Raw genomic sequence first — 25,460 nt, forward strand, 5'->3', positions numbered from 1 at the left:
TATATGATGAAATGTTAACAATTGTTGAATCTGAATGCAGTGTACACAGGTCATTACTGTATTATTCTTTCAACTTTGCTGTATGTTTGAAATTTTTTTAAATAAAAGGTTGAGTAAAGACTGACTGCTATCCTCCTAAGGCTGGGAAGAAGACAAGGGTGTCCTCTCTCAACACTCCTATTCCACGATATGCTAGATAGCCTAACCTGCACAACAGGCAACAAAAAGAAATAGAAGGCGTACAGGTTAGAAAGAAAAGTTGAAGGGAAAACTCTTTTCTTTATAACTGTTGGACTCTGGTGCCATGACTTTTATTTAAGATTGTTTTGTTTGATGAATAACTGTCTCCCCATGGCCTGTTAGCTTCTCCTACTTGATCTTTTGATGAATTCACAATCACTTGTTTCTGGTATCAAGGTGTATACTACCAAAATAAGCTTCCAGGTTCTTGTGCACCAGTAATTGCAGGGGAGAGTGGGTTGTGAGGAAGTGAGACATCTAATCCTAGTCTTTAAAACATGCCTTTGGTCCAGTCACTGGTGGCTCACACCTGTAATTCCAACACTTTAGGAGGCCAGGGAAGGAGGATTGCTTGAGACCAGCCTGGGCAACACAACAAGAAAAACAATTTAAAAACAAATTAGAAATAGAACATGCCTTTGGGGTATGTGGGTACTTATCTCCTGAATAGCACAGATTATCATGACTCCTGACTTCTGTGTGTCTGTGTTCTGCAGCTCTTTATGCTGTCTTCCAGCCAAAAGAGTCACTTCAGAAACAGCTTCTGCATTGCTGTCACAAAGACCAAATCAGATAGATGATAACGATTAGCCCCAGGAAGATTTCTGATACCTTATGTTTCTTGAGCATACTGTGAAGGACAGAGACTCCCAAGACAGTCAGCCCTGCTGATCGGCCTCTCCAGATCTCCCAATCTTGTGTTCCCAGCAGGAGAGAGGGATTAATGCTTAGGAATTCACTGCCTAGTAGTTTGTGAACAACTGACTTTTAAAATGGTTCTGATCCAGGACATGACATCTCAGGTGTATTTCAAGCTAGATTCATCTCCATATCAAATGAAGATGATGGCATTCTCCACAAAATTTTAATAATCAGCCTGTTGAACCTCATTCTCTGTCCATGGAATGGCTTTGCAACAGGCATGTTAATCCAGAATTATTCTAGGGTCATTAGGAAGATAAGAAAGGAAGGAAAAATCCCAGTCAAACGAAGTGGGGAAAAAATTTTTTTAATGAGTAATGGGGGAGTTTTCTCTCCTGTCTTTCATGGCACACAGAGTAAAATGCCAGAATAGGTTGGCTGTAATCCTTGCGTATACTCTGAACATGAAGCATGAGGAGAAACACAGAGAAGTTACCTGTAAAATAGGTTTTTTCAAGCCTCTTTTTATCAGTTTTTCCAGTGAGTGGTATTTTTCATGGACAGAGGTTTTAACAGCTTAAGCTCCTTTCAAATGGAAGGAGAGACAGCAGTGATGTGTGAGGGTTCATTAATTATTGCTCTTACTGATGTTTGCACATGGCTGTTGGGATCGTAAATGTCAATCTGTCAAGAGACTGTGATAGGTTCTAAAAAAACTGATTGAGTACCTCAAAAGCTGTCATAGAGCCTGAGATTAAACAGATTCATCTTTCTTTCATAGACTAAGAAAAGGTGTGGGTAAAGGGAATAGGAGAAGGCTTTCTTCTCTTTGTTGCCACCTCCCTTCTCCTATTCTCCTGTGTTGTGAGTGTTGGCTTATGCAGAGGTCTGAGAGCCCACCTGAGGTGTCAGAAAGCCACAGCCATGGTTAGCAGCCTGGGGTGTGCAGGCCGCCAGCTACACAGTGGTAAGAGATTAAGAGAGATGGGGATTCAACTCTGACAGGCCTGACACAATTTATTTGGAAATTTTCAGGAGAGAACATGAGTAATAAAGACAAGAACAGTGACAGTAAGGAACAAATATGAATTTCTGTCAGAGACAAAACAGAATTTTAAAGGAAGTAGCTCTGTTTGTTGTCTCCAGTCAATCTTTCCAGTTGAAAAACAGTTTTAAAATTGAAAGTCTTACCACGACTTTCTGCCATCAGCTAGGAAAGTACAATTAGAAGAATTCCTCTCGTCAAGTTACATGTTTTTAAAATCACTATACAGTCAGCCCTCCATATCTGTTGGTTCCACATCCATGGATTCAACCAACCATGGATTGAAGATATTTGGGGAAAAAAAAATGAACCGTTGCATCTGTGCTGAACATGTACAGACTTTCTTGTCATTATTCCTTAAATAATACAGTATAACAACTATTTATATAACATTGACTTTGTATTGGGTATTACAATCTAGAGGTGATTTAAAGTACAGTTGACCTTGGAACAGCATGGGGTTGAACTGTGTGGGTCTACTTAGATTTTCCTCCACCTCTGCCACCCCTAAGACAGCAAGACCAAACCCTCCTTTTCCTTCTCCTCTGCCTCCTCTTCCTCAGCCTACTTAACATGAAGACGAGGATGAAGATCTTTATGATGATGATCCACTTCCACTTAATGAATAGTTAATATATTTTCTCTTTCTTGTGATTTTCTTAATAACATTTTTTCTGTTTTATTTTATTGTAAGAATACGGTATATATTGCAGATAACATATGAAACGTGTCAGTCGACTGTTTATGTTACCCATAAGGCTTCCAGTCAACAGTAAGCTGTTCGTAGTAGTTTGGTTTGGGGGAAGTCAAAAGTTATTTCATATATGCAAATTTTTGACTGTGCAGGGGGTCAGCACCCCAAGCCCCCACATTGTTCAAGGGTCAGCTTATACAGGATGATGTGCCTAGGTCATATGCAAATATTACACCACTTTATACAAGGGATTTGAGCATCCTTGGCTTTTGGTATCTGTGGGGGGACCTTGGAACCAATTCCCTGAGGATACTGAGGGGCAACTATATAGTACTTGTTTCTTGTTTGCAAATTAAGCTGTGGTTACGTTCAAACCAAGAAAGCTAATACGCAAGATACTTTTTCTTAAGATATTCCTTCCTTATTTAATCACATTATGATTTGTGATCAGACTTTTCTTTGACTAGAACTGCAGTCGCTAACAGGTCAGTGGCCTGTTAGGAACTGGGCTATCACCACCTGAGCTCTGGTGCTTCCCTGACCCCCCAGGCTGTGCAAAAATTGTCTTCCATGAAACTTAGGAACTGGGCCATATAGCAGGAGGTGAGCAGCAGGCGAGAAAAGCTTCATATGTATTTTACAGCCCCTACAGCTGCTCCCCATCACCACCCCCACTCTGTCCCCTGTGGAAAAAGTGTCTTCCATGAAGCCAGTCCCTGGTGCCAAAAAGGTTGGGGATTGCTGGACTAGAAGATCCAATGCAGTATCTTTGTTATTCTGTTAAACATTGGCAGAGAAAGAGGAGGGGGATCTGTTGAGTACCAAGAGCTGTGAACCTGGCGTGGGAGTGTGACAGCTCTGCATGGGTATATCCAGACTAGATTATGTTCTTAAGAAAAGGCATACTGGAAAAAATCTGCTCTGTTGGCCCTTTATGAAGGACCTTAATTAGAAGTCACTCTTACCTCCTGGGGTGGGAGCAGTTTCTGGCTTTGCCGTGGCAGCTCCTCCCGCTGCTAATGAGCATGCTCCTTGGGAGGACTCCGTTCTTCTGACAGTTAGAGCTGCATATAAGAGTTATTTCTGTTCACCTTGCTCTCCACATTTAACCCTTACTGCCCTAGTTCAGAGTGTGCAAATAGACTATTAGGTGTTTTCTGTCATTGTTCAGGAAATTGAAAATGCTTCAGGGTAACCGGAATGATATTTATGAGCAAACAATAAATAATCAAAGTTTATTCATTATGGAAAGTAGATGGTTCCTTTAATTTTAATGATATTTGGACCTTTTTTTCTGATAGTATTTTTATAATTGACATACAACTTATAATTTGAATAGTTGAATTATTTGGTTCATTATTATGTAATTGGAATCCTTGCCCTGGACATGTTTCTCTTATTTAGGCAACTCACCCTATGGCACAAGGTTTCATTAGGTAATTAGCAGAGGAAATGTAAATTTCTTATGCTGACAATGATGATCCTATAGATGGCTATTTATTTCATTAGCTTCTAATTAAAACACTAAGTTGACTTGTGAGAAAATGCCAAAGAATGGCTTGCTTCTCCAAGAAATTATATATAACACAGTCAACTTCCTGGATAGCAGCATGTGGAGGATGGGAAGCAGCTTTGGGAGCTTATTTCTCCTCTCTCTTTGTGGTAGGGACTATTAGAGGGCGTCTAATAGAATATCAACTGAGGGAGGGGTAAATGGGCTTATTTCAGAGCTTAAAAGTTGTGGATCTCTTAATGTCTGGGAATAGTTCCTTAATTCTGAAAAATAACACACTTTTTCAGACATTTTATCTGTCTTGGTTTAGAATAATCTAGGACTGCTTCCTGTGGCTGAGACTTTCTACATGGATGCTGGGACATTGACTCTCAGAGGACTGACGAGGGCTCAGTGGTATTCTTTAGAGTGGCCAATGTGGTGCAGCCAGACGCTGTGGCAGCATTTATTCAGGAATATCCCATGCCTAGCCTACCAGAACAAACAACTCAGTGGTCTTTATACTGATGTGGAATGATTAAAGGAAAATTTCAGCACAGGTCCATGTAGACTTATTCTGTAGTGTTGTTATTGAGTGCTTTTTGTTCAGATAAGGTGGGGAATTAAGAGGAAAAGAGGTCAGGACTGGAGAGGCCTCCTGACTTTTGTGGGTCCCAGCAAGGGGATGTTGTTTGATGACCAATTATGATAATGTAAATATGAATTCCATTTCCCCAATCATAGGAATCGTACATTAAATATTTTCTTCACATATCACTCTCTTGCTTGTTTGAAAATAGCCTATGAGTAGCATTGTTACACTGAAATTCTTCTTTTTTCTTTTCTTTTTTTCCAGCTTTATTGCCACATTGAAATTGTCTTCTTCTTGCAACAAAGGTTTGCTTTAGAAATGGAGGCAGGTGCTTCACAGGTAGATAGAACATTTGATAGTTTGGGACAGATTCATGTGGAAGGAGCTTTGAATGTGAACTCTGCATTTCCAGACACAGTTCTATCAGAGGTGTGAGTGAAAGAAGCTCAGAGTCTGAGTGGTCCTCTTTTACAGCAGAGGTGTGCTGGCATCGTGCCAAAGCCCTCCAGATTTTAACCATGTTAATGATGAAAAGGCCTCAACTGCCTCCCTTTCTTGTGTTGACACCCAGCCCTGGGGGATAGCTTCTTCTAAGGATGTTTGAAATTTAGGACCTTGTCTCAGAACAAGCATCATTTTTTTGTTATCGTTTTTACTCTAGAATTTTCTTTTGTTACAAAAAAAAAAAAAGGTATGTCTAAACAGGGTTATTAATACAAATACTGCCATTGCTGGTTTGTGTAAAATGATGCCCCCCACCCCCAGCAGTGTGGCTCATACAAGGTGAATTCCTTTTGGCTGGCTGCTTTGTAATGATTTACATTTAGATTGTTGCTTGTTGCTCTTGTAGAAAAAGGAAGAGGGGGGCCTGCCGTGTCTGTGGCTGCCTCAGTCACCACACAGACTGGGTTTGGACAACTTTGCTCAGCCAAGCTGGGAAACAGGCTAACCTTGGTTTCAATTGTTTTCATCAAAGGCCTTATTTAGTTGGTTTGTATTGGGGGAAAATGTCATGTAGGACTAGAAGAATTAAATGAGATGAAAAATGAAGTTTACAATTGCTAAGAATGGTGCAGGGCCTCTGTATGCCAGTGTGCAGTGCAGTGGGGCCGGCGGACTGTGAGCAAACCATCATCGCTGTCGGTGTGGGTGGGCAATGGTGGGTGAAGCGCAGCATCTTCCTCACACACAGGGAGGCTGGGGAAAGGCACACAGACAGCCTTCACTAAAATACATGCTACAGGCTGTGGCTTCTCACTAGAGCCACTTTAAATAGAAAATCAGGACTGCCTAGGAGAAGATTCATTCATTCAAGAAATTTATTGAGCTGTAGACACAGAGAGCATGTCAGTGAACAAAGCTGGTGAAATTTCCTGCCCTCTTGAAGTTTGCATTCTTGTAGGGGATAGTGTTAAAAGATAAGTGCTGTGGAAGAATATAAAGCAAGAAAAGAGAGAAGTGCTAGGGATGGGGGATTGGGTGGTCTGGATAGGATGATCAGGGAAGAAACCATCGAAAAAGTGACCTTGTAAAATAAAACTGAAAAAAGAAAAGCAAATGTCACTTTGGAGCAAAGACTTAAAAGAGATGAGGATCCCATGTAGATCTGGATGAAGAGTGTTCTAGACAGAGGGAGCAGAAGGTCCAAAGGCCCAGAGTTAGGAGAGAATGAGGAGTCTGGTGTAGATGGAGCAAAGGGAGAAAGCAGCAGGAGGCGAGGGGAGGACAAATCATGTGGGGCACTGAGGGTCATGGTAAGTACTGGGATTCTTACTCTGAGAAGGGGAGCTGTTAGAGGATTTTGAGCAGGGAAGTAATATAATTCTAACTTGATTTTTAATGGGATCACATGGCTGCTATTTGGAGCACAGACTATAGGGGCAAGGTGGTGAGCAGGGAGACCAGTTAAGAGGCTCTTATACTAGCCTGGAAGAAATGGCAATGGCTTAGACCAGGGTAGGGGTGGCAGAAGGATGAGAAATGGTAGGATATGTATGATTTTGAAGAAGACCATTTAGGAGACCTCCTTTTAGAGGTGATTTAACACAAACCACTTTGGAACCTTGGCACGAATTACATCCTCAGCATGCAGTGGCAGCCAATCCAGGAGTACAGAGCCCCTGAGTGGTGCCCTGTTTTGGAAGGCAAGAGTCATTTACAGGCTGGCTGTGATGTGAACTTCATTGCATTTTAGTTACTTTTTTGAAGTCATATAAGACAATTTGTCATACAGTTCACCACCTTCCACCTGCCATTTTGTCACCACTGCAAGGGTTGTGGTACCAGGTGCTGCCCCTGTACCACCCCACAGTGGAGGCCATGGGACACCTTGCTTGTGAACAAGCAGGGGGACCCTTCACTCTGAACAAAGTTGGACTAATTTTCAATATTAAAACCTCATTCTTGAGTGTTTAGGAGTAGAAATGTGAATAATTTTACTGGAAAAGATTATGGATCACCCATCAGACACTGGCTTTGGGTATGGAATTGTGAAAGCATTGTGATAAAAAGATGCATTAGGTATGTTCCATTCTCTAAAGAATTACAGTCTACTCGAGGATAAGCAAATACCCAAGAAGAGGTAAATGACCACTATAAGCAGTAAACATCGAGGGCCCAATGAGGGGGTATAGACAAAGACAGGATCCCATTTCTAGCTGGAATGGTCTCCTTATGAAAACTTAGCTATTTTTTTAAAGCAGTGTAAAACTGGGTTTTTTTGAACCACGCCCACCCTCCTCTCTAGCTCAAGCCCAGCTTGTTAGAAGTCAACAGTAAAGGTGGATGCCTGTCACAGTTTGTGCAGTATAAACCAAACAGGTCAGAACTGGCTCCCGTGCTCACATGGATCCATTTCCTTCCTGGACAAGGACAGTAGCCTGGTCAGAAGAATGCCTGACAGTACATTGATTAGTATGCTAATCCCTATCCCCTAATGTGTTGTTTTGGTCAGATTCACAGTCTGAGAATGAGGCTTCGCCAGTAAAACGGCCACGACTACTGGAGAATACTGAACGGTCTGAGGAAACCAGCCGATCTAAACAGAAGAGTCGACGTCGGTGCTTCCAGTGCCAAACCAAACTGGAGCTGGTGCAGCAGGAATTGGGATCATGTCGCTGCGGTAAGTAAGCATCTCCCCTAGTGGCATGACAGAGACTGTGTCCCTAACACCCTAGCCGAGCTTTGGAAATTAAGTGGCTCAAGTCCTTCATTCTTCTCCTGAGTGTTGTAGATAGGTTTGCTATAGTACTGCATGCTATAGGTTTGGAGCTTGAGAAATCAGGAGCACAGAATTCTTGCTTCTGAACACCCATCATTTCTTCTTACACATACAAAAAAGACAAAAACATCCCCAACTCCTCTCACACATATTTCGTTAGTGTTACATTGTCACTGCTTACTGCTTTCAATAACTTCTTCCCACCATTTATAACTCTGGTTCCTTCTCATTCGTGACTTTAGAAAGTTACCAAACTAGCAAAATTATGGACTATGTACTATAAAATTCAGATATTAAATTAATTTTGAATGAGCTTTTTACTATTCATGATAAATGGAATATTTCTCCTCCATATCTCTTTTAAATAAAGGTTTGATTAGAAAATTGTTTTCTTTGAACCTTAATTCATTCAGTCAGTTAATAGTTGGAAATAACTTTAAAGGAACCTTTCCTTCCATATTCGATAGTGTAATACCCCCCCTTAGAATTGTGGCACAGTGCTGGGGCGTATGTTTTGAAACTTTATGCCTACCCGGAGTGGGACAAAACTAAGGCCGATGCTTTGTCTCCTCTTGGCCTCATATATCAACATGGAACAAAATTGTATAGCTGCATTATTTTAGGCTGATTTACAGTTTTCTTTGTTTTTATTTCCTAATTTTAAAACATAATATTACAAAGTTGTTCTGGGGAATAGAGCTGTTATCAGGCAGACTTTGACACCTGCCTTTAGCCTCTGAGAATCCTGTCTTTCGTCCTTTGAAGTTCCCTTTCACTTCCAGCATAGCTGGAGATGTCCTACAAGTACTATTGCTGGCAGCCAGGACTAAGTAATTCACTCAGCAGTTATAAAATCTCAGTCACTGGAAGTTCTCTGTTTTCTGAAAAGGCAACCTTTGCTGCTCCTGTTCCTCAATTATCTGCCCTTTTGGAAATAAGGAGGAAGAGAGAGTGTACTAGCATCTCACGGAAACTAAGTTGGAACTGCTGTTCCTGTCATGACCAGATTTCTGTTTGTTACACACTCTGGTGTGTATGGTTCTCCACAAGATTAGAAGTGTATATTCAACTGCAGAGAGAGGCACCAGCACGGGGAGTCCAGGTGTCACCAGAGAAGTTTTTATTTTTAAAGGAATGTTAGTTACATTATTAAGTGCTTGTGGGAAACGTAAAGAAGGTTAAGGTAAGTGCTGGGAGCAGAGGCTGTCAGCAGAGTTTCCAGACTTCAACTGTGTTCATGGATGTGGTATGGTCCAGGTAAATCCAGAACCTTATTCTTGGGCTGTTTTAATCAACCCTGCCAGGTAATTTTAAATTCTTGGTGAGACAGAGCAAGGAGGGATACTGTGGTTAGCCAAAGAAACTCTGAAGTCTGATGACTAATCAGCTTTGCTCCACACAGGGGTGGGGAACCTGTGGCCTCAAGGCCACATGTGGCCCTCCAGATCCCCAAGCGTGAGCCTTGACCAAATCCAAACTCCACACAAAAAAGTCCCCTTATTAAAAGGATTTATTCTGTAAAATTTGGATTCAGTTTGAAACACTTGGCTTTGGTGTTCATGTGAGTTACTGGGGAGTTTCAACACTTCACTCCATTACCTTTGTTGCGAGCCTACCTGGCCATTTTGGCTGTTGCTTTATAACGTAGGCCTTTGGTTGTGCCTAAATTAGAATTGTGGAATTTTCCTGTACTTTCTGTTCTTGTTTTCTTCTTGAAAGTAACAAATCCTGGGTATTACACAGGATTTGCCATAGTAGATCAAGCAATTGGTGTGTCAAATGTGCTGTCTTGCCCCCTGGCAGTGGCTAATGCTTCCTCTCCTTGTCAGGCAAGCAGTAAGATTTCACAATTTAGTGCTGAGATCCAAAGGTCTTGTAACCAGGTCTCCCAGTTTACCCTTCAGCTTTGATGGAAACCACCTAATTTCCTAAGTTCTTAGCACCCAGCCGAAGAAAACCCAGAAATGCAAGTTAGATAACTTCACATTCCCCCAAATAAAGCAAACTTGACTGATCTCTGGCAAGTCCAATTACTCTGCCATGCTCTTCACCCTCATGGGCAGGAGGCTGGATTGCTGAGTGCCTGTTGGGTTTGTCACAGATGTGCTTTCTTTTTAAACGATCTAACATGTAGTCCCTTGGCTTATGCCCAGTTCTGATATTAGACTTTTCTGTTGGGGAAGAAAGCCTTGAGCTTTCTGTAATCCTTCCAGATGGTAGCCTTCCCAGAGAGGGCTAAGAGTTCAATTTGACCCACTGAGAGCATTTCTTACATGCTAGAAAAATGACTGAGTCAACTGCCACACTTGAAAAGATGAAGGACAGCAATGGGAACATGCCTTAAAAAAAATCTGGGACTGCCTTTGACAAATAACTCTTGTGTTCTCTTGCCTGTCTGCTTGGATCTCTCTAGGAAAGGGTGAGTTGTACAGTTATTTCCTTGAGGATGCATAGAGTGTTGGAGAGACATTTAACTGCCCTGAAAGGTTTTAGAGGGGGGAAACACAGTAATTTACTACTGAAAGTGAAGACTCAGGAAGGTAGTTTGAACTCAAACAGAACACTTCTTCACTGCAGAAAATCTTTTTTTTATATATATTCGCAATCTTTTCTTCCATTCCCCTTCCATTCTGTACAGGTTATTAACTGCTGACAAGAAATTCACATCTCATAAATAATGCTTAAGAGCCATTGCTATATAAATTGAATGTGTTATGAATTGTGATGGGCCTTTTTGTAGCATTCGATGCCTAGAGCAGGAAGAACAGAGGATGTCATTTTCATTAATTTCTAATGAGGTGCCAATTAAAGGCAGGGAAGATGCTCCAAAGGGAAGAGTGGCCAAGCTCCCCTGAATCCTCCGCCCCGGGGCTGTCATCCAAACACTGCCAGTGAAGCCTTCTCTAAAAATTCCATTAAATTACAGTCTCATCGAGAGCACACACAGACACATTCAGCTTCCCTTTGATCTTCAAAAGAGCAATTTGTAAGGCGAGTTCTGAGCCTTCTCACATAGGGAACAGCTAGAGGTGATAGGAATTGTTAATTGCTAAGACACTCCATGGGCTTTCAGTAAGGAGGTGAATTTTGAAGAGGAATTCTCCTCTGCCTCACTGTGACTAGATAACCTTTAAATCAACAATACCACAGTAACACCCTTTTCCTGTGAAATCTTTCAGGGTGCCAATTAGAAAAGGCATGTGGCAGCAAGGCTGGGATGATATCCTGCATCCTAGAGTACCTTCAACAGTTTAACTTCTCAGGATGAAAAACAGTTGCATAAAAATGGATTTATGTGTTTCATTTTCTACTCAGTAGGCAAATTGATTAGTTCATTCTCATTGCAGGAGTCTTGTCTCCTAGAGGATGTTCTTCTGAAATCTGGCCATCTTCATCAAATCTGGGCCACATCACAGCCACGTGAATGCTGTCTTCTCTTGCAGATCTTGCATGATTGTACACAGCTTGGCTTTTTAATCATTGTGCATTGCTTGCTAGAACCACAGAATTAATTTTTAAATGCCAGTCTAACAGCTTGCATAAATTTTTGTATATTTTCAGTTGATGATGACTTAACAAACTATAAGCAGATATGTCCCTTTTGGGGACAGTAGTGCTTTTACTAACCTCCTGAGTAATCTGACTTCCTTTATTGTTTTCAAAATAAGTTTTCAGTTCACTTTATAAACCCAAAGTGATGTGTTAGCTGGGGCCTCTAGAGTAGTTTATTGTCTTAAAATGGCTCAGTGGTCATTTCTGCCTTATCATTCACTGTTAAACCAAATCCAGCAGCATTTTGAAATGTGTTAGGTTTTGTGGGGAATATAGGAGCTAGAAATAGAGAATCTAGGAGCTCATAGTCAAGGTCAGTGGTTTCAAATTTAAGTGGGCATCAGAATTCAGCTGGAGGGTATTTTAAAACACAATTTGCTGGGCCCCACTCCCAGAGGTTTTGATTCAGTAGAACAAGTTCCCAAGTGATGTTGATACTACTGATCTGAGAACCATACCTTGAGAACCACTGCGCTAGGTAGTTCTTAATCTTGGAAGCTTTAAAAAGAAATAGAATATCTGGACCCCTTTCTAAGCAATTAAGTCAGAATAGGTCCTCAGGTATTGTTTTCAGCTTTTTATTTGGAAACAATATTTTTTCCTGGATCATTTGAGAGTTAAGTTACAAACCTCATGGCCCTTTACCCCTTTAAATTTCAGTGAACATTTCTTAAGAATAGGAATATTATTTTATATAACCATAGCACAGTAATCAATTTCAGTAAATTGATACTGATACAGCACTTTTATCAAATCTCTTGGCTGTATTCCAGTTTTATCAATTGGTCTAATAATGTCCTTTTTAAAAGCATGTTTCCCCTCCAGTATAGGATTCAGTTCATGAACATGTGTTGCATTTAGTTACCATGTCACTTTAGACACTTAATGTGGAACATTTCACAGCCTTTCTTTTTGTGTGTATAATATTGACATTTTTAGAGAATACAGCCCTCTGTCCTACACACATACCTCTTTTTTTTTTTTAATAGAATGCTCCTTATTTTGAGCTTGTCTGAGGTTTCTTCATAATTAAATGCAGGGTACTTATTCTCAGCCAGAATGCTACATAAGTAATAATGTGTCCTTCTCAGGGTTTTATATTGGGAGGGACAGATGCCCAAGATGTCCATCAGCCCCTCATTATTGATGTTAATTTTGATTCACTCACTCAAAGTGTTGTCTGATTTCTCCACTATATAGTTACTGTTTTCCCCTTGCACCTAATAAACAATCTGTGGGAAAACACTTTAATACCATGTAATTGCCCTGCTCCTCATCAAAAATTTTCCCTAGATTCAGCATCCATTGATGATTCTTGCCTAAACCCACCTTTACTGTGATGGTTGCAAAACAGTGGTTTGCTAACGCTAGCACTCCTTCTACATTTACCATTCTTCTGTAAGTGAAGCCTCCTCCTCTCCCCCATTATTTATCTATTATCAGTATGGACTCATGGGCTGTTACCTTTTTCAGTGGTTCATGATTCATTAGTGTACAGTTGTCCCTTGATATCTGAGGGGGATTTGTTCCAGGACCCCCCAAATCCAAGGATGCTCAAGTCCCTGATATAAAATGGTTTGGTATTTGCGTATAACCTAGGCACATCCTCTGGTATACTTGATATTGTCTCTAGATTACTTATAATACCTAACACAATGTAAATGCTATGTAAGTAGTTGTTACATTGTATTGTTCAGGGAATAATGACAAGAAGAAAAAGTCTATCAGTACAGACATAACCATCATAAGCCTAACTTTATTTTCCATCCACAGTTGATTAAATCCACTGATATGGAACCCATGAATACGGAGGGCCGACTACACTTAATTATTTTGGTGTTCAGATTGTCCCAGATTTGGCCAGTGGAAGTTCCTGTAAGCTGGCTCCTGTGTTCCTGAGACATGCTCCCCATCTTTTGCGGTGGGGGGGTGGTTGGGAGCATTTCGTATTCTTTGGTATAAATGTGTTCGTGGTCCATCTTGTAGTTACCTTTCCCCTATCCTAGAATCAGCCACTTCTCCAGGGTTCCCCAAGATGATTTTAATGTACACTCACATAGGAATTTGCTGGGCCCGAGAGGAAGGCAGACACACAAATAAAATAATTGGCACCCAGAGTTTTACCAAAGTACAAGCCATGTGCCATAGGGATGTGGGAAGGGAGAGATTAATTCCAGCTGGAAGACTCTGGACAGCTTCTGCAATTGAGGCTTTAAAGAAAGGATGGGACTCAGATGTGGAAAAAGAGGGAGTGCTTCTTCCCTTTTTTCTGGTGTTCTGAAGAGTACCTCTGTGCAGCTGGATGGAGCCTTGGAATCAAGTGAGGAAAGACTACTAGAAAGGGAGGAAAAGGATTGCCCATTCTAAGCTGAAGAGTTTGAATGTTGGTTTGTAGTGAGAAGCCATTAGTGGTTTTGAAATATGATCAATATGATCTGATCTAATTTTTTTTTTTAAATTAAGCATGTAGGAAAGCCAAAAAGTATGGTCTTTTTAGGGGAATGATGTAGTAGGAAGAATGTGAACTGATTAAATGAAAAGGAATGTGCATGTGTCAGCAGCTGTTGCCACTACTGTAAGGGGCTACGTGGTGAATAAATAGTGATATCCTAAAGCCCAGAGTAGGGCAATGAGCTGCAGTGATTACAAAACATATTGGGGACATGAAATTACCAGGCTGATCCCCTTCACCAGCATCAAAAATGAGCCCACGTGTCTGTTCCTTTATTTTAATTCTCATCCAAGTGTGAACCTGTCAGGGACGTTTGGCATTCTGTCCAAGTCTTGAAAAGAAAGTGATGCAATATGTTCTTATAAAAAACCTTACTCTATATACAGAGTTCTAGCCTGGATCCTTCAGAAAACTCTGCCATGCAGGGAATCACCTAAGATCCTGTATCACAATCAAAACTTACTTGGCTAGTTAAGTGTTATCATTATTGCCACTGTGTGGAGTTCATATTCTGCCTAGTGTTATACAGAGAAAACGTGGTTACCAAAAGACCCCAGCCCTTTAGGAGCTCCTATGTTTATGTTGAGTCTAGCAATGAAAGGCCAAAGCCTCTCCAGTACTCCTAAGAGAGCAACTAGGGTGTATGTTACCTGTGACTCAAGAGAAGAAAGTGTCCTGTCCGCCCTCCCCAAAGCAAAAAAAACAGAAAAAAAGCCTTTTGATGGAAGTTATTGTATGTGTGAGAGCTAGGGGTAATTGGAAATCTAGAGGCAGATTCTGAGAAGATGTTCTCCCTTTTGCGGCTCTCTTCCTTTCACTCTCACAGTACTTTCACCTAAACACAAGTATGCTATCTGTATTCCCCATTTAATCTTTAATGTGTAAGTGTTCCAGTCTAAAACCAAGTAGATTAGTCCCTCTGCTGCCCCTGTGTAAATTGCAAGTTGAGGTATTAGAGCAAAAGAAATCAAACCTCTTACTGAACACAAACTCCATGTATTTAGCCCATTAGTGCAGCACTGTCCCAGAGATCCAGCCTACCATATGTCTTTCAACAGGGCTGTAGAAAGACAGAAACATGAAGAGCTCCCCTCCCTAAGCAAAGGAGCATCAAATACTGAGCTCTTAAAAGACAGTGTGCAGGGCACATGCGCTACAGTCTGTGTCACATCCCCACCACACCCTGCTGACAGGTGACTTGCAGCTACTTCTGTAGTCCAATCACCAGCAATAACAGCACAGTAATGATTTTATCAAAGCTATTTGGGCAGGTTACCCTTCTTAGAATGCTTTTTATGGGGAGAGAAATGGATTACTGTAAAAGGAAATGAATTTATTTTAGTTCTAATAGTGAATAGTTAATATTAGTTTCAGTTAATTGTTTAGCAAGGTTTTTTAAACAGCTTTTTGGAGATGTCATTTACATATCTATAAAATTCACCCATTTCACAGCTCAATGAGTTTTAGTAAATTTTATGAAAGTTGTGCAGCCATCACCAAATTCAATTTTAGAATACTTACATTATTCCAGAAAAGTTCTCTCTGCCTCTTTTCAGTCAGTCCCTGTATTCTCCTACCCTAGCCCCAGGCAACCTCTGATCTGCTTTCTGTTGCTATAGTTTTGCCTTTTCTAGGATTTTTAATATCAGTGGATTCGTGCAGTGTATAGTCTTGTATCTACATAGCATGTTGTTTTTGAGATTCATCTGTGTTCTGTATCAGTAGCTCATTCCTCTTTAATGCTGAATAGTATTTCATTGTATGGGTATACCATATGTGTTTACGCATTCACCAATTGACATACATTAGGTTTGTTGCCAGTTTGGGGCTATCGTGAATAGAGCTGCTGTAAACATTGATGCACAAGTCTTGTGTGGACGTGTGTTTTCATTTCTCTTGGGTAGATACATAGGGGTGGAATTGCCAGGTTAAATGGTAAGTGTGCATTTAACATTTTAAGAAACTGCTAAAATCTTTTCCAAGTGGCTTGTATCATTTTACATTTCCATCAGCAGTGCATTAGGATTTCAATTTCTTCATATCCTTGCCAACATTTAATATTATTAGTCTTTTTAACTTTAGGTGTTCTAGTGGGTATGTGGCATGTTAATTTGTACTTCCCTAATGACTGGTGATGTTGAACACCTTTTTCATATGTTTTTTGGCCACTCATATATATTCTTTTGTGAAGAATCTGGTCACCCTTAAAATATTTTACCTGTTTTTACAAAAAGATTCACAGAATTGGCATCTTAACACTATTTCAACCCATATATATGACATGTCTCCCCTTTTATTTAGGTCTTAATTTCTCAGCCACACTTTTTATTGTCCAATGTATATCTTTTGTTAAATTTATTCCTATTTTAGTTTTTGATGATACTGTGAATGGAATTTTTAAATTTTATTTTTAGGTTGTTTTTTGCTGCCACTTAGAAATAGTCAGTTTTTTAAGATTATCTTTCTTACGGCAACCTTGCTAGATTAGTGTTAGTTCTAGATTCCTTAGATTTTCTAATTCATGGTCATGTTATCTGCAAATAATACAGTTTTACTCCTTTCCAATCAATATGCATTTTATTTCTTTTTCTTGCCTTATTGTTCTGCCCATATAATGTTGAATAGAAGTGTTGAGACATTCTTGCCTTTTTCTTGATTTAGGTAGAAAACATTGTCTTTCACCATGAAGTGTGATTTAGCTGTAGGTTTTTCATAGCAATCCCTCACAAGTTGTGGCTGATGAATACATTCTAGGAAAACATGGGAAATGTTCAAATACATTCTCCAAAAACAGATGATTTAGCCAATGGTAGGCTACCCTGTGGCTTTTAAAGGTCAACAAAGCTGTGTTACAAAGAGTTTTGCTGTCCCAAAGACTCATTTCCATTTACAGCTGAAGCATATTCCCTTTGTGTGTACTTACATGGCACGTGCCTATTAGGCTAGAGTGGGAAGAGCGTGTACCCTGAGAGTGGCTCTCTTCTCTTCAAAGCAGTATCATAACAGGTATCCAAGATGCTGATCCAGGTTTTTCTTTCTTGAGGTGATGAAAGCAAACCTCACTGAGAGATACTTGGAAAGTTTTATTTGAATTAAATGTAAAATCACAAAAATACAAGGGTAGGTAGATAATAGAATCATATACCACCAGGATTAGAAGGAGCCTAAGCAATCATTGAGTCCAGCCTCTTTTTTTTTTTTTTAATATAAATGAAGAAACTGAGACCAGATGTGTGGTCACTGGCCTCAGATCACATCTGTGTGTTAGACAGTGGTATTCCATGCAGCCTTTGATCTCAAATTTAAGACCAGGTCTCAGCTACTTATACCGCCTGTTGGCTCCACTGAACCCAGCATGTCTCTTGTGAAGTACATGTCTTGGTCTCGCCTCCAAACTAATATACCTGACTCCCTTAGCCTTTTCTTAGTTCAGCTTCCAAAACCTTGCTGAGGACTTGGGGCCCTTGTATGGAGCCTTCTCAGCCAAGCCACCAAATAAGACTGGTTTTGGCAAAAAAGAAAAAATAAAAGCATATGAAGTAGTTAATATTCATTCAAAATAATGGGATTTCAAATTTTTTTTCTTTCAAAATGCTAAATTGCTCATGAAGTTTTAATAATACCTCAGATGTTCTTTCCAGGGCCTTTAATGTATAGTTAAAAGTGATCTGTGTTTAGCACATTGAATGCAAATATCTGCTGCTAGGCACTCTTAGTCACTCCAGTAGGTTCTTACTTCTAAAAAGTGTGGGCCTCAGCCCAGTACTTCAGAGTTCTTGGTAGAGGGATGCTCCTTTTTTAGAAAGTTAAACTGCAATCCTTTAGGTAATTCTGGTGTACCCCAAAGTTTGATAAACTGCCCATACTGCCTATACACTTAGTAGAGTCCGTTTTTCATAGGACACACAAAGGTAATTTAAAACCAAAGAGAATTACTGGAAATTTCAAATGAGTAAGACCCACATCAGTGAAGTTTCATATCAATTCCAGTCAACTCCATTGCCTTTCACTTAGAAATTTACACTTGTTGAGTGTTTAATGCACGCCTGCATTAAACTGGTCTCCTGTTCCCTGCCAAACTTAAAATCCTCAGGAGCCAGGACTGCATGTTGCTTTGTAGCTTCCCGCAACTCTTGTTGGAGTATGTGGCCTCTGATGGATACCCAGTCGGTGTTAATACTGTAAAACAAAAAACAAAAAAAACAAATTAAAGTCAAAGAAATGTGGTGTTCTGGTGAGCCTGCTGATTATCATTAGGGGGAAGCCCTTTTGGAATAGTATATTAGAATAGGCCCAAGCACAGAGTGTGTCTGGGCCAGTCCTCATGTAAATTCTTGAGGCTCAGGGTACATGTGCCACCTCAGGGTTTTCCCAATGGATTATTTGGCTGAAGGACCAAGATCTAGATAGAGACCTTAGCATTATTTATTTTTGCATACTTTTCTCTCCCTTGAATTTTTATTGCTGGAAGGAAAAAAATCAGACAAGACGTATGTACTATCAGAGTAGCATGCTTGCTTGGTTTAATTTAAATTATTTGGTATGCTTGTGGGTTTAATTAAATACTCAACTTTGGGGAAGGGTGTATTTGGATAAATAAAACCTGTGTTTTATCTTGGACCTGAATAAAATGGGTTCTTTGGAGGTCACAAACCTACTGTTTATAACTACACCAGTCTCTTATTCCTGCCTAACAAATCTGCCACTCTTTGACATAGAATCCAAGCAGTTAAAGGTCCTTAGAAGTCATCCATCTGGTGCCAATCCAGCCCCCTGAGCTGGTGCTGCAGAAACCGCATCGGCAGTGCCCTAAGTGGGTAATCCAGCCACTGTGTACATCTCCAGCATGGAGACAATATGGCAACTCTTTTTGCTGGGCAACTTAGACCGTTGGGTGCTTCCTCCACTGAGCTAAAACCAGCCTTCTTAGATGACACATACTCGTTCCTCCTCACTCTGCTTTCCAGAGCAACCTATCACAAATCCTTTTCCTCCTCTGCAAGCCTGTTCTTCGCGTATTTGAACACAGTGGCTTGGACTTTCCAGCAGCCCCTTTCCTCCAGGAGCAAGTTCATTCACAGGGACCAAAGAACTGGTATTGGAACATCAAGAACAGGGCCGGGAATGGGAATGCCCAATTGGGCTCAGTGTTTGTCTCCACAGTTTTCCTCACCCGAAGCCTTCATAAAATCTAGGGTGTTTTTAAACAAACCCTTCATTTGGTGATCTCCTTCTGAGCTGCCCAAAAGTCTTCTCTTCTGTGGAATCCATGGTTGGCCTCTGTTTATGATATATTCTCCAAGCAGCATGTCTGTCCTTCCCCGAGACCATGAGTATTGCAGGGCAGGGGCCATATCTTATTTTTCTGTGGTTCTCAGCTCTTACTGGTATACCAGTACCTGGTGTGCAGTGATGCTTAGTAAACATTTGAATAGACTGTGAGCACCCTGCATCCTGCAGTCATCGTCCTTTGGGTGAAGGAAAAAGAATAGCTATATTGAGCACCTACTATATACTGGGTGCCTGCACTTGTTTTAAATTATTTAACCCTTATAAAAGCATTGTTGAACAAATGGGACTTCCATTTTTATAGAGGTGAAAACTCAGCCTTTGAAGTTTAGTAACTCAGAAATATGAAGGGAGCACTTAGGGTTTGAGCAAGGTCTGTTGAGCTCCCAGAATCCCAACACTTTTTCTTGTCCCCAGACTGGCCCATGGGGTGCCCTAAAGAGTGAGAAGATGACTAAAGCATGGGCTGTCCATATTTTTAACCATATAGAAGTTAGCTCATTGGTTAGCCACATCCGAATTTCAGAGCTGCTTTTTATTGAACATTGAATGGCAAAAATGCATGTACCCTACTGTGCAAAAACCACTTAAGATGGTGTTAATGAGTAGTCATCCAGTGCACTATTTTTAGTAGTGTCCCATATGCCTCTTGTTACCACATCTAGATAGGATGCTTCTGGAGGACAGGGTCCACAGCATTGCCACCTTTTTGTCTCCCACTGCATCTGGGTGATATGAGGCAAAGTAGCACTTAATTCCTGTTGACATGTACATTCTGTTTTCTCCTGAGTGCTAATTCATGTCCTCATATTTTTTGAAAAGTTACCTCCTCCAGGATACCCTATACAATTGACTTCCCCTTAGTGCCTCCGATTTATTACGCATCGCTGAATTGTATTGATTTTATTTGCAGTTGATTTCTTGCTTTGCTCCTTGTGACCTTCAGCTGTTTTCCTCTCCATGTGTCTCCTGCTGTCTTCAAAGGCAGGAACTAGTGACTTCTTTTTTTCCTTCTCCTCCACACAGCCCCTAGGATAGAGCTCTGTAAATAGTGCACAGGTGACCAATAAATACTTTTGACTCCTTGAGCTTGATAGCTTCTTTCCCTTGCTGGACTGACAGCCCAACACTGGAGCCTGAATCCTTTATTTATTAGATGAGATTTCTATAGCAGCTTTCCTCTGAGAAGATCAATATCAATGAAGTTGGTTTCTGCTTCTGGAAGGTGCTTTTACCTAAGCAGACTAAGGTCCTGATAAGATCACATGACAGCCCTTACTCCTCAACTGCTAGAGCCTGGAGACACAGGCTCTTAAGAAAAGCCTTTCCACTTCATGTTTTGCTATCTTGTCACCAGCAGTGAGCCTGAATAAGATTCTATGACAAAATAAACTCTGGTGTTGATCAGTACTGTAGCTAGTGTTACAAAAAGAGAATTTGCATTTGGAGACGACTGCTATCTTTTGGATGGCAGATATGGAGAAGGCTGCCTTAGCAGTCAGTATATCTGTTTAATAACCAGACACCCATGCATGGAGTGTTTGTGGACTGTTGGTTCTCACATAGTGCCTGGTGTCAGGAGGCACTGCAACTGTTCAGTCTCTGAGACTCAAACTATGCTGCTAGGGAGCTAGGTCCCTGGGACAGGACCCACAGGTCCTGTCAGGTGGTACATTCCCAGAGACTAAAAAGGAACAAGCCCTGGATAGGCTGGGAATATGTGCTGAATGGTGGCACTCTCCTAACTAGTGGGAGAAGGAACTATCACACTTCAGAACTGGATAGTTGAGACTAACCATGAAATACTGGAGCAAAGTTCAGAGGGAAAAAACTGAAAAAGGGGGATGTGTCAGCCCTATAGTTCATTGAAGAAGTGCCTAAAATATTAATAATTGGATCAGCTGGCTTCTCCAAGAAATGGCTCACCTTTCTACATCTCTTTGTCTGTACAGACATTCCCATCCCTATTCAGGGTTAGAAGAGCTCAGTAGGAAATGGACAAATCTCCTGTGAGCTTTGCAGGCAGATAAGAGGTGCACACATAACAGCTGCTTGTTGTGTATACCCACCAACGTCACCAAACTGGGCCTTCCCTTGAGCCTGCAGTCCCTCCGCTGTCGATCCGGTGTTAGGCAACCACAGATACTGAGGCACCTTGAGAAACAAAAAAGTAAAGGGAAATCAAGATGTTGGAGCGAGAGGAGACAGAAACAGAGTAGAGAAGGACTAGAAATGTAAGGACACGGAGGGGGCGAGAATGGAGCTGTGGCAGTGGGTGTGGGAAGTGCACTGGCACTGGCCGAGGGTGGAGCTTGGCCATGGCTCCCTGAGCCTGGGAGGCTGCCACTGCTCCCTCTTGAGATTTGAGATTTGAAGGGTGTTCTCTTTCTTTGTTGTCACCTGTGGAGTTGAGAAGTAGAGCCACCAGTACCGTTCATTGCAATACTCCTAACAGTGCCTGAGACACAGTTGAAAGGAGGGGATGACAGGGAGTGCCCCTTTGCTTTGGCTACCTCCTGGTACACGATCACAGGCCTCACCAACTGGTGCACCTGCTAAAATGAACAGTGCCTGGGTGAGTAGCTGGGAGACAGATGATACTGGCCTGTGGGGAACTCTGCCTGACAGCTGTCTTCCACAGCAGCCCCCACTCCGCTCGGGCTGAGGCAGCCCGGCTTCATTTACTCTGACAGCTCCTCCAGAAAAGAACTTTGGGGCTGCAGGGGAGCTAGGGATGAACATTCCAAGCTGATATTAGATCCTGTCTTTGAGCCATACATTTTTGTTAAATATCAGTCAAGATATTTGTATTTGCTGCCTAGGAGATGAGTGTTCTAGGCTGTAGAGTGGGAGTTGGCAGGCAGTGGCTACTATGTTTAAGGACAGGTCCTGTGGTCCAGGAGACAGTCTGCCTGTCTGTGCTTTGAGGAGCCTAACAGGTCTCTTCCTCACTGGATCCTAAGGACACTGTTTTCCACGTATCCAAATGCTCATCTTTTTCTTAAACCATGTCAGCCCAGTAGCCCCTGGGAGATGGCAGCTGTGAGCAGCACACAATGTGGTTTGTGTATCTTTGTGATTAATACTCAGAGTGACATGTGCTCTCCTGAGCTTTGCACTGCCGTGTTACAGATTTACCCAGGAAGGCATGGTGAGGGTGTTGGGAGTGGGTATCCAGATTTACAAACTAAAGGGCCAGGTTTGTATTAATACTCTTGCAGCAGTTAAATTGCTCTTCCCCCAAATCCAGGATTCATTTGCCATGGAATCTGGAGTACCTGACTAACATACTAGGATAGAGTAGGAAATGAATGTCACTGGGAACGTGTAATTGTGTTCAGTTCTTCATTATCTGTATTCAGCTCATTTGTGATCATGAGCTACAGCAGTTTCAATTCCAGGAGAGCATCTAATGCAATCTCGGACATTTCTGTGTTGCCTCTCAGAGTGAGCTCAGTGAATATAGGCTCATATTAATAATGGCAGTAGAAAAGCATAATTAGGAAGTTAAACCTGCTACTGCAAAAAATATGAGGTACATCTAAAGGCAGGCAGTAATAGGTTTTTGATTGTGCCCACTGCAGCCATTTGCCCAGGTAACTGTGTGTGGGTCACTTCCTGGGAGTAGGGGGAGGGACACAGTTACTAGCATTGAACATTCTTTTATTGATAGAAGTAATTGTCTTCTGTTTTTAATGAGTCAAACGTTAACTCCGGGTTTTTTTTTTTTTTTTGAGATGGCAAATTATTTATTCATTCTACTAATCTTTATTGAGTCCTAGAGGAAGAGCAGGGAATAAAACTGATAAAGCCCCTGACTTCTTGGTGCTGTTTTTCTTTGGGGGAGAGATGCAGTAAACAAGGAAACAGATAATAAGATAACTTCTGATAGGAGTAGGTGCTGTGATACAATAAAATGACAGAGTGTGATGAGGGCTGGGGGAAGAGGCACACGTAGGATGAAGAGCCCAGCATCTGGGAGGACACGAGAGCTGAGCTGAGACGGAAAAGCTGGGAGAGCCAGCCGTTCAGAGAGCTGGGAGAAGAGTGCCCTAGACAGAACAACAAAGGCCCTGGAGCTGGGAACAAGCTGGGCATAGCCTAGGAACAGAAAGCTGTCCAGTGAGGCTGGAGCACAGTGTGGAAGGAGAGTGGAGAGGCAGGCAGGGACCAGGTGGGGGCTTGCAGGCCTTGGCAAGGAGTCTGAATATTGTTGTAAACATAGTGAGAAGCCATTGAAGGGTTTTAAGCAAAGGAATGACAAGATCTGATTTACATTTTTAAAATCCTTTGAGAGAGAAACATAAATGCTGGTGTATGCATAGACTCTCAAGAACACATAAAAAAACTGATGGTTGCTTGGCCTCAATGAGATGGGAGACTGCTGAATATTATTTTATACAATTTGAATTATTATATTCATATGTTGCCTATTTAAAGAGGAATTAACAAATATTAATATAAAACAAGTGCATCTCAGATCATTTATCAAAACAAAACAAAAAAATCCAGAAATCCCTCTACCTGCTGTGAAGGGGGAAGGCTTGGAGGGCAGCAAAGGCAGCACAGGGCCCCCCTGTGGGCTCTGGCAAGCCCTGGTGGAGCACCAGCCTCACTGCATCCCAGCCCTGCTGGCCTTCTTTGTGTTCTGTCAGCATGCCAGCTCATTCCTGCCTCAGGACTGTGCCTGAGAAGAAGAGGTACAGGGCAGATTCAGGACATCATTTAGATCTAACAAGACTACCAGTAACATCAGCGTGAGGAGTAAGGGAAAGAGAGGAATCAAGAATGAGTCCTGAGTTTGACTTGAATGGCAGCTGGGTGGATGTATTGCCATTCACTGAGGCAGGGAAGTTTAGGAGATGAACTATATAGGATCAGGAGGCTTAAGGGTTCTGTTTGAACATGTTACTGTTAAGATTCCTATTAGCCACTCTGGTTGGAGGTATTTGTCAAATAGGCATTTGGATATAGGAGTTTGGATTTGAGGGGAAGAATTCACAGATGGAAATATAAATTTAAGAGGCACCAGCATTGAGACTCTACTTGGATCTAGATAAGGTTACCTAAAGGAGGGAATATATAAGGAGAAAATGCAAGAGGACTTCATTCTGGAGTGATTTTTAGAGGAAAAGCCATAAAAGATTCCCAAGAGCAACAGTCAGTAAAGTGGAAAGAAAATCAGGAGTGTTATATCACAGAAAATGAGAAGGGAAAGTATTTCAAGAAACAGAGAAAAGTGGACAAGTGCTGTTGAGAGGTTAGGGCAAGGACGTTGGATTCGACCACTGGAGCTCCTCATTGACCTTTGCTTGTCTGCTCAGGTTCAGAGAACACAGTCTCTTTGGAATTAACGTCTCATTCATTCACTTGACCAAAATATTTTGAGTGAACGAAGCACTCTTCTTGGCATACAGGGTATGTGATAAATTACAGAGGCATGGTGCTTGATATCATGAAATCTAGCCAAGGAGACAAGTTAAATAAAAGATTACATAAATGACAATTGTGACTGAGAGTCCAGGACTGTCTCCCTGAGGAAGAGGCATTGAAGCTGAGGCCTGAATAAACAAGAATTTAGCTAGCAGGTGTGTCTGGAACACAACGTGCAAGGGGTAAATGACACAAGGGGCATGGAAGCCACAGCCAGGGACGAGACCATGCTGCAGCAGGGAAGCTGTTATTGCAGTCTATTATTGCAGTCAGTGGGGAACCATTAAGTACAGAATGCAGTGATCACAGACGAAGTGTATCCAGTCTCTTTGGCTGCTGTGAGGAAGATGGATTTGATGTGGGGTGACCACCTCCAGGAGGCTATTGCAGTAGCCTTGGCAAAAAGATACTTGTGGCTTTGACTAGGTAGGTGGTGGCAGTAGAGAAGGAAAGAAGAGAATGGATTTGATTTTGGAAATAGAATTCACAAGACTTGGTAACTGAATATGAAGAGTAAGGAAGATATCAGTGATGACTCCAGTTTTGTGTCATGAACTGGCTGCATGGTGGCCCTGTTCTCTTAGAATAGGAAACACTGAAGGCGAGGCAGGTTTGTGGGGAAGTAGCAAGTGTCCTGAAGTCTGAGCCAAGATACCGAGTAGATAATTGAATACAGAGGTGTGGAGTTCCAAAGAGAGGTCTGGGGCAGAGAGATACATTTCAGAATTTTTAGCATATATAGTTAGAATTTTAAACCTTGGAGGAGAGTACAAAAAGAGGGTTCAGCAGTAATTCTAATATTTCAAGGA

The 25,460-nt window shown here is 41.5% G+C and overlaps 1 protein-coding gene across 3 annotated transcripts in view; it reads left to right on the forward strand.

Annotated features, from left to right (window-relative positions):
- The window catches only part of ZFAND3 (zinc finger AN1-type containing 3), a 324,626-nt gene that overhangs the window by 287,013 nt on the left and 12,153 nt on the right, over positions 1-25,460 (forward strand). For all 3 annotated transcript variants that reach the window (XM_045541881.1, XM_045541882.1, XM_045541883.1), the window contains one exon: positions 7,659-7,826. In XM_045541881.1, the coding sequence (XP_045397837.1) occupies positions 7,659-7,826 (168 nt within the window). The remainder of the gene's footprint in view (positions 1-7,658; positions 7,827-25,460) is intronic.

Source organism: Lemur catta, chromosome 2, assembly GCF_020740605.2.
Source record: "Lemur catta isolate mLemCat1 chromosome 2, mLemCat1.pri, whole genome shotgun sequence".
Taxonomy (NCBI): Eukaryota; Metazoa; Chordata; class Mammalia; order Primates; family Lemuridae; genus Lemur; species Lemur catta.